Source organism: Rhodnius prolixus, unplaced genomic scaffold (genome assembly GCF_049639745.1).
Source record: "Rhodnius prolixus isolate KJV_2025 unplaced genomic scaffold, Rpr scaffold_6, whole genome shotgun sequence".
NCBI classification, from domain to species: Eukaryota; Metazoa; Arthropoda; class Insecta; order Hemiptera; family Reduviidae; genus Rhodnius; species Rhodnius prolixus.
This window is the reverse complement of record NW_027411634.1, coordinates 2,529,844-2,540,224: the sequence shown is the minus strand read 5'-3', so window position 1 is coordinate 2,540,224 and position 10,381 is coordinate 2,529,844. Positions and strand designations below refer to the sequence as shown.

At 33.0% G+C, this 10,381-nt stretch overlaps 1 protein-coding gene across 1 annotated transcript; it reads left to right on the top strand.

Annotated features, from left to right (window-relative positions):
• Window positions 1-3,525: 3,525 nt before the first annotated feature.
• LOC141461516 (odorant receptor 4-like) lies at window positions 3,526-8,259 on the top strand. Its single transcript, XM_074142694.1, has 5 exons — window positions 3,526-4,471; window positions 6,815-6,911; window positions 7,048-7,170; window positions 7,400-7,555; window positions 7,821-8,259. The coding sequence occupies exons 1-5, from the start codon at window positions 3,690-3,692 to the stop codon at window positions 7,890-7,892; spliced, it is 1,230 nt and encodes a 409-aa protein (XP_073998795.1). The 5' UTR covers window positions 3,526-3,689; the 3' UTR covers window positions 7,893-8,259.
• The last annotated feature ends 2,122 nt before the right edge of the window (window positions 8,260-10,381 follow it).

The following is a 10,381-nucleotide window of genomic DNA, read 5'->3' as shown; positions in this document are numbered from 1 at the left end:
ATATTAATAAAACCAACATTTCCTGAAAATGCCCTTGGGAATCAAACTAAGTCAAGTTAGATACACTACTCTCAGACCGACAGGTGAGGTTTTTTTCCTGACAAAATTATTAGCAGCGAACAAAAATTTAGTTCCAGCTATATAGTTACAACCGCGCGTTCAGTAAACATCTGCTCCGATAATAATTTCTTTTGATATTAATCTTAATAAACTCAAACCATTTAAGAGTATCTAATTAGGTAATTAAATGTTCATAGATAAGACTAAAACATTCAAATGAAACTAATCCTTTCTATTCGTGCAATTTGCAGTTTGTGGGGTAGATAAAATTTTCATCAAATTCAGGAATATAAAGTACCAACCGAAATCAGAATGTAATAATCGCAGTAAGTTCCAATTTGATATTTTACTTAGCTGCAACTTCTTATTGAAACTACTAATAATGGCTATAAAATACGAAAATTCTAAAACTTCAAATTGTAAAATTTTTCTCGGAAAAATCGAATTCCCTTTTAAGGAATACAAATAGTACGATAAAAAGGGCTAAAAAAATACTGGACCAAGAATAATAAAGAACTGGGAGGAAGCTGCAACTTTACTTTCCCTTGCATTACTGTCTCTCGAGTTCTAAATCTTATATAAAATTAAGGAACATTCAATATTTTGCCTTAAAATTTTTAATAATTAAAAAAAAGGAAAAATAATGAAATTGCTCCCTCAAAAAATAAGAGGTTTTCCACTCATTAATATTTTCTAAAAAATTCAAAAAAACAACATCAATTGTTTAGCTAATTATCATTATTGTTTAGTTAAAGTGGAAGGGACCTTGGCAGTGAACTCTTACGTTGGTTTTGTTAAATGTCGGTCATTCGTGTCCCAAGAAATACGTGTGTGGGGAACAAGGTCATGGTGCCCTTGAGATCGGCCAATTCTATAGTCTGGTTTGGGGTGGGGAGGAGGGGAACATGCGGTGATTAGCTGTCATTTATTTAAACAGCAGTAAAGATCCGCCCCCGCTCAAAAAAAAAGTTGCGAGGAGAAATACGGCGTGCGAGTGTATGATACAAAAAAAAAAAAAAAAAAGCGGGAGAATAAAACGAGAAGTGTGTAAAGTGGTGGCGGGAATACAGAACAGATTTGCACAGAATAGTTAGTGTAGATTAACGCGCAAAATTTGTATTAACAAAAGAAGGGGGGGGGCAAAAAAAGAAGTAAGCTCCGAAATAACTGAAAGAGGCAAGGGGAGGAAAAATAAGAAAAACCAAAGCGAGAGTGAAGCAGTAAAAAAAAAAAAAATTAAAAAAAGGCTCCCCTTCCCAAAAAAAAGAAGTCGACAACTATTTTGTGTGAGAGAGTGTGAGAGAGAAATAGGTGCGGGCCCACTCGCACACTATCGTGACCAACCTTCGGGTGATTGCACACTTCCAAGGTCCACACAGTTCTCCTGCCCCAGCTTCTTCTCCGTCTTCGCCAACCAACATACTTCTCTTGTCTGTTTGCATTTGTACTGTTTGTCTTTGTATAGATTCATGTGTCCATTCATTTATAGATGATTTATTCCCTCATCCGTCAAATCTGAAAAATTAATGATTTTACAATCATGGAAGTTACATCATGATAAAATAAAACTAAATCTAATCTGAACACTCATAGGACTTTTTCTCTCACTTATTTTCAAGGTTCTAGCCCATAAAAAGTTCCCACACCAAACTTTTAACGTATAAATTCTTACTAAACTGTATTGTAACCACATTGCACCTAAATATAATACATTTTTTTTTTTTTATGGAAAAATGATAAAACTAAAAGCTACAATAAATATGTGAAAGTACTGTATATAAGGAGTTTAAAGAAAACTTTAATTTTCGCAAGTCATTTGGCCCTTTGACTGGAGTCAATAAGTGTTGGGCCACAGAAAGAAACATAGTAAAAGACAAATTCTCCACTGCAAACTGATTTGATCAACCTCTGAAGATGGATTAATCAATCTCTGGATGGATTTATGATAGGCATGGCAAAAACTTGCGAGGTTCCACGGATAATATCAGCGACATTATCCTTTTTTTTATTTCTCCTTTTACGAGAATTATGAGAAGAAAGTTTAAAGGCATGTCTGTGCCAAATGAGGAAATGCGACTTGCACGAGGTCAACAAGTGTGTGATTAATGAATTTGGAAGGCAAAATGAAAATAATATACGCAGTAGTTATTAAAGAATTTATAATGAAGTGGCCTTTAAAATAAATAAATAAAACCAAAAATTATTATTAAATAGGGCGGAAATTTTCATCAATTTGCATTTATTGATTGCGGAAATTTAAAACAGCTTATAATAGCTGGGAAAAAAATATGGATATCTACATGTATATAATGTTTCCTTAAAATCTAATCAACCAATCCGCTTATCTATTGTAAATCTATCTACAACTTCCGTCACACTAAAAAACTAACATTCAAATATCGTAAAAATGTACCCGTGCTGGTTGTAAAGAGTACACCTGCTGTGAATATTTAAAAATTTTGCTTGTAAAAAACAGAATATTAACAAAAAAACAGATGATAGTTTTCACCTTTTCATACATGAAGAATAATTTCTACTTATTTTAAATTTTCAATTAAGCACAGAATTAAGTACCCGAGTCTCACTTATTTTTGACATGGCATCGCAAAATGTCTTGCCAATGCGGACATCAGACATAACATAACAAAACGTAGGAGTGGAATGGAGAAAATCCTATACCTGAGGCTGGCGAAGATTTTCCACAGCTTATCACGGCAAGACTGGGCCCTTACAAGTTTTATCGTACCATGCAGATCTAGGAAATACATGCATTGCATGGAAATAGCTCAGGATAGATGGATAGCCTATTTGTCAGGAGAAACATGAATACGTTTTGCACAGGTTGTCTTGTTAGTCTGAAGAGCAGTTTTGGTTCAGGGAAAATCTCACGCCTTCAGCATCCAATTTTTGCGAAGTAGCTGATCACCAGACTGGTTTAAGAGTCTAGTTAGACCAGGCTGGAAGAGGTGCTCTAAATAAGTGGATACCACAATCTGGGTCATTCGTAGAATAAGACACATTGATGCAACTTTCTTAAATTTGACAGCAGTGTACTCTCGAATACTGGTCCTTATTCTTTCCTCATTGTTTCAAACAATAAGACAAGAAGAACGAAAACTTTAAAAAATCGCAAATGTTTAGGCATATGGAATTAATTGTATAAAACAACTTCTCTAAAATAAAAAAAAAAATAAAAACTCGTAATAATTACCACTTTGAACTTTAATTACCATTTTAGCTATCAAAGCAGGGCCTAATCAAGAATATTTGCTCCGATAATTGTTCAGTAAACAGAAAAAAATAATTTGATGTTCCATAAAAAAAAGTTATTACGGACTAATTACAAATTAACCTTAAATTGGGAGTCAAAGAATTCAATACTATCATTAATCGATTAAGTAAACAATGAAAGCTAGTTTTGTTAGTTTAGTAGGTTTTGCAGAGCGACTTTATTTACAAAACAATTATGGAACTTTTAAGTTATTGTTTTCTAGCTTTTTATTTGTTTTGGAGTTTATGGTTTTAAACAGTTAGAAATAGTTAGGTTTTAAACAATTAGAAAAGTTGATATTCACTAGTCGAGTTTAAAGCTGAAGAGTATTATTTGATTTAACTCCAGTGATACGAACATGGAAGAATTTGCTGGGATTGATGTTAAGTATTTCAAGGTTATAGGCCTATGGCAGCTTTTAATGCCTTCACGAAATGGGAAATATGCTGTAGTTTTAAGTGCATTCATTGGTACAATTTTCACGGTACATATCAGCATACAAATGATTAACACTTTTCTCGGTGGTTATGATTTTTCCAAATTTACTGAAAAACTATCAGTAAATCTGACCTGTTTTGAATCAGCTATAAAAATTTTATATTATTGTTGGAATCGTAACAATTTGATGAATTTAATTTCATTGTTTCGTAAAAATTTACTAATTTGCTCAACACATGAGCCAGAAAAGTCTAGGAAAATTCTAACAAATTCAGCCCGATTTGTGAATTTGTGCACTAAAAGTTTTGTATATATGATATTCTGCACAGTTGGCGTATGGAATTCTTTGCCAATTTTGCGCTGCCTAATTAGCGATGATTGTGAATCATGGCATATAATGCCGTCCTGGTATCCGTTCAACACTAAACAAATACCAATGAACATCATTGTCTACAGTTTTGAATTTCTAATTATGAGCTATTGTGCGGCTTTGCTGTATACGGTGAACTGTTTGTTCTCGGCGCTGGCGCTCACAGTGGCCGCCCAATTTCAACTACTCGGCGTTAGTTTTGCCACCATCGAAAGACATGCTGACGATTATGTGGCCAAACTGGAAATGAGTGAAGAGGCTGAACTGGAAAAAAAGAAACATATGTACAGGCTTTTGAGGGAATGTCTGAAGGATCATCAAACTTTGTTAAGGTAATCTTGGATTCAGTTTATTTGATGTTTCTGTCATTGGGACTTTACAGGGGAAAATCGAACTTCTTTGGCTCCCTAAAATGCATTTTCCAGGTAAAACGTTTCATCGCGTAAAAATGAATGGCATTCGTATTCGTGGGTATCAAACTGTTTTAAGATAGTAGAAGGCGGCTGAGTTACAGAGCAAGGGAGCAATTTTTAACTATCTAGGATGTCGGATTTTCCTAGAACATAGTTGACATCCAAAACAAGCTACAGAGGTTTCACATGGAAGCTGGAAAAAGATGCGCAGCAAAAAGCAATATACGTTTTAAAAAAGGATTTGGCACTGCCAGCTCTTCTGTATGGTTCAGAATTCGTGATGCTTACCTCTGCAATCCGATTGAAATTGAGAAATGCATTTCTTTCGGTTGGTAAACATTTCTCCCTCCTGAACTGCTGATGAAGTGAAGACAATAGAAGGGAACTGTATGTGGACTATGTTGGACCAGTGAATATCCAGTAACAATGGTTGAACTGCGAAGAAAGATTAGCGGATCCCTCGAAGGTTGTTTGGGTACCACCCTCAGAGGCCACATCGATTTTCCTAGAAAAAGCCTAAATTAATATTTTGTAACACTTTTTCCAAAAATCTTTAAAGACATTTCCCCCCCAAAAAAGGTTAGAGACGCTTCAGTAAAGTTGCACTTTCGGAGGACGGATTTCAGACTACTTAATAACTGAGAAGCAACAATACTAAAGAAAATAGGAAGTTTTGAATACTAAAGATTGAGGGATCAGCGTTTTGTCGTTTTTGTGATATTCTATTCCCCACAATAATACATATTTTTCCTGTTCAAATCATGGCTTTCCTGTTGGTTACCCAAATTTTAAAAATTGGGTACAATTACATTACTTCCTTTTACTAAGAGGAAGTAATTGCCCTGAATACATTCAAGCAATACATCACCGGAGCAATTCTAATAGAAGTAGCTTCATTGTTATCTACTACTATTTTTCACCAATACAGTTGGGATAGTTAACTAAAGAAAAGAAATAAAAACAACCCTATTCTTGGACGAAAAATAAGATAACGATTCCTTTGGGTTGTATGTCCCCCGTACAAAAAGCCTTTGCTAGTAAAGAAGAGCAGTGGTTCAGAAATTCCGGCACGCTCGTTAAGTCTGTACTATCAAAGGTAATGAAACAAGCTGAATGCCTCTTTTGTATTCTTCGACCAATAGCAGTGGTTTTTTTTTTCTTTTTGACCTTTGAAATATTATTGTTGTTCATCTCATTTTGGTCTCCCTTTATTTATCATTAACATTCTACCAAAATGGACATCTTAACGACCACATCATTTAATTTAGATTAGTAATTACACACTTTACCATAACAAGGTTCAATCAGTGCACTCAATTTCAAAACTAGAAAAAGCCATTCGCAAATCTGCACTTCAGGTCTATTAATTTTCTTCAAATTTTGTATTTTCGAAACCCAATTACACAAAATTAAAATGTCGTGCAGGAATAGAACTGCATATTACAATAAATTTAGAGTAAACCTAACCACCACCCTCAAATTAGAGTTAGCAGTCTGAAATAATTTGACGTAGCGCTTTAGGTGGATAGTGTCTGAGGTTAGTAATCACATTATACCAACCGTTGTTTCTGTGATACTATTAAGTTTCAAGATCTGATAGAATTAGATGACGTGCTAAGAGAAACTAGCTCCTCAAAAGTCTTAAAGTAGTGGGTGGAACCTCCCAGACCCAGGACAGGCGAAAAAGTTTATTATCAACTACTCACCTAAATTTACTGCATTTACTGACAAGGCTAGACGGCCGTGGGTCTCGCTGACGGGCCACTGAAGACTGAGGAAACATATACATCGCAATAGTTGCGTAGATTTTTGGTCAGGTCCAACAGAAAAGCTTGTCCTGTGAAAGGCGAAGGGCAGGTATAACTCAAGTGTCCAGGGCGTCCTTATGGAATCCTAAGAGTAACAAAACAGACAAGATTAGAAGAGATGCTTTAAATCTAACAAGAACCGGCGATGTGCTTTCTGGCCAATTTCCTTCAATAAATAAAGCCGTCCGAATGTTGCATGCATGGCCTGAGATTAGATATTTATATTCTATTTACTTTAATTTCTAGTAATTTCCCCCTTTTAACGACTTCTGCAAGCTCTAAGTATATAAAGTGTGAATGTGTTTAAGTTAAAGGACAGGACACCCTCAGGGGCGCCGCCAAGATCTTAGAAGAAAAAGGCTACTTCACTAATCCTTTACAGGAATAATCTCTATTTTGTTACTAATGGGATATTCATATGGTTTATGCTTACGATGGTTATTCTTATTTCCAGATTCACCAAAGCTTTAGAAGAAATGTATAATCCAATGTTTCTATTTCAAATGTTAACAAGCACTTTTACAATCTGTTTGGTTCTTTTACAATTAAACGTATGTAGAATAAATATTTGGATTAAATTACAACAATAAAAGTTGTTCAAAATGGTTTTTTTTTTTACTAGATTTAATGGCTAGATAATAATGGTGTTGAAATAATACTCTTTACACTCTCGTTCTTACTTTTAAGGTACATTTAGCCTCAAGTGAAGATCTACCAATAGCTATGGCTTGTAAATTTATTATGTATCTATTGTTCGGATCTATGGAGTTGCTGGTGTACAGTTGGGGAGGTCAGATAGTCTTTGATCAGGTTTATATGTATATATATTATACTATCGCATTATATTATAAGATTCCTTTAATAGCACTTTAGAAAGAGTCACAGACACACACACAGAAGATAGTCTGTTGAGGTTACAATGCTGTTTAAAGGTTATAAAATATGGTGATATTCAAAATTTAGTTACATGCTTATAAATTATGCATGCATCTTTTTTTTATTCTTTATTATTATTACTATTATTTATTTGCTATTGTAGTCAGGTGCAGTGCATTGGAATATGTATGAAAGTGGTTGGACCGAAGGATCTTTACAATTTAGAAAATCACTGGTGTTCGCTATGGCAAGAAGTTACACGCCTGCTACTCTAACTGCTGGAAAATTTTACAACGTTAATCTTAACTCTTTTACTCAGGTACGTTCCAGCCATTGCCTACTTACTACCTTTTATGCTAATAGAAAGAGAAGATCTTGCAATTGTGTAGATTTACCGAGTAAATTTTATTGATAATAAAAAAAAAAAGTCATTAAAATTGAGGAAAATGTGTAAAAGTTAAAACCTCGAAAATTTGTAGAATGGTTTAAAGTCTTGTGAGTGATCACACCAGATTTTAAAATTTATTTTTTTGTTTTTCAAAATTCTGCTCAAAAATCTATTATTTTAACAAATTAAATTTCAGGTGATGAAAGCATCATATTCATATTTTACATTTCTACATGGATCTGGCTCGGTGAAATCATCAACTAAATAATTTTACGACCAAAGTATCTTCTACATTAGTGTTTGGGATAGTTATTAGATCCATAAATTTTTCTACAAAAAGAGCTATTTATTATTTTTTATTCAATCTTAAGGAGAAATTGTTTTAATGAATAAATATTTTTTTTTTTAAATATCCAATTGACTGGATGATTGTATTTTACAATACATAACTATTTATGAAAAAGTATTTATTTTCTTTTAAAGTAGAACTTTATTTGGATGAATGTTAGTGGTATTTTGCCATAAAAAAAATTAAACAGGTTTTTCTCCGAATAATAACACTGAGAAACCACAAATTGAGACCACAAAGTGATAGAATTTATCAACGGAAACTTTCGAACTATTGTTCTTCACAATATAAACTACAATCTCTACCACTTTTTAATAGGGAGACTGCAACACAAGGGGACTGTCTATACTGGCCCGGCTTTTCTGATAATCTGTAATTGATAAACTTTGGTGAAAAATACTGCAGCTATTGATTTGTTTGCATTGCGTTTTAGATTGGGAGTGCACAAAAGGGTAGAATGAAGGCCTAGCCTGAAGTAATATGTAAATAGTTCCAGTGGGGGATGACATAGGGAGGTGTTTTTAAAGGTTCTGAGAAGGAGGGACCAAACACTTCGTCACCCAAAACCCTTTTGAGACTCTTTTGGTCTCGTACAGGTTCCCTATAGGAAACATATCATCATCTAAGTTAATTTGCTCCATTAGAACAAATATAATATGTTCTATTGGGTGAAGAATGTTACAGCATATTTAAGCCATTACACCAAAGACTGATTAACGATGTAAAACAAACAGATTTGAGATTTATGGTACTTACTGGATTTGGGATTTATTTTCATTTATGTTCCTGTGATTTTAACTATAAATGTAAAACTATTCTTCAGAGCTTAGAAAAGCCTATACGATATTATTCCCAACAAATTTCAAAATCGTTTTACCAGCAAAAACTCATTATAAACGCACATAGAATTCTTTCTTTTTACCAAATAAAGGTGAAATTAAAAAATAAAATAAAAAAAAAGAAGAGAAATTACGCAACAAATATTTTTCGCAACCAACAATGGTGACATTGAACTTGATATATTAGTGATGTAAGCGTTACTTCCCCCCCAGAGATTGGATAACTAAAGAATTTCACCTGGTTGCTAACGTCTTGCGTCAGGAGAAAGCTTCTTCCAGTTACAGGAGATTCCGACCTTGGCCTCAACCTTTCACTGTATCTGTAGCTCTACCACCAACAAGCCAATCTAGTCAGTATCCAGCACCACCCGAACGTATATTTTACTGAAACATTATAGATTTTTTATTTAATTACTATTATTTATTTTTAATTCGTAAATCATTTATGAATGATTTATAAACGGTATCTCTTTCCTTAACTGGTAATACTTCTTTGGGCAGTTAGAATTGTGTAATCAATTCTAATTTGCAGTTTTAACTGAATGAACAATACTTTAAATAAACTTTTAAAAATTAAGGCATAACTTGTTTGTATCTATTTTGAGAGCATTTAACAAATGCAGCGTCCATCTTGCACTAAGCTAACTACGTAATTATTAATGTAAAAGTATTAGAACTCTTTCTTCCACGCTACCAACTATCTCATCCACCTTTAGTAGCCTACCAGTAATGCACCTTATCTGCAGCTTCAGTTTTGGGCAGTCCTTCAGTACTTTAAGTAAAAATGCACGGCTAAGTTTAAATTCTAACCGCCTAAAATGAAGGCGCAAACTCCAATCAAAATCTTTAACTTTGAATGAAATTTCCATTGGCGTAGTTTCCAAATCAATTCCTACCCAATATTTCAGGATATCCATTTCAACTAAATATACATAATAATTTTTAAAAAATCAAAGAACCGAAATGTATTGTCATTAAAAATAAAACAAAAATCTAAAAAAAAAATAATTTAAACAATAATGGCTGGGGATCATTAAACAAAATTTCTTGAATAGTCTATAGATACTTATTGTTATAATGTTTACATTGAATTTTTATTTTTTACATTTTATTGCCAAATTATCATTATTTTAGTCGTATTATTCATATAACAGTTGTATGTTTAAAAAAAGCTCTTTAAATAGTATTGCTCATCAATAAAAATAACTATTATTTAATCACGTTAGACGTCTACAAATACCGCAATCATTTAAAAGATTTATTTTACTTTTAAATGAGTATTTTATTATATAACCCCATTGATGAGATGACGTTATAGATGGACAATCAAAATTGATGGGTGGTAATAAAAATTAACAGTTAATATAAAATGCTTAATTATAATTCCCACTATCTTTTTTTTTGTAATTTTCTAGGTAATAATTCTTGTAAAACTGGATAATTTACTATAAATTACTTTAAGGTTTCTTAAAGTTATTGGTTAGGTTAAACATAAATAAATACATAAGTTTATTGGTTTGATAAAACATAAATTTGTTAGTTTTTATAATATTTGAACAGCTGGGCATT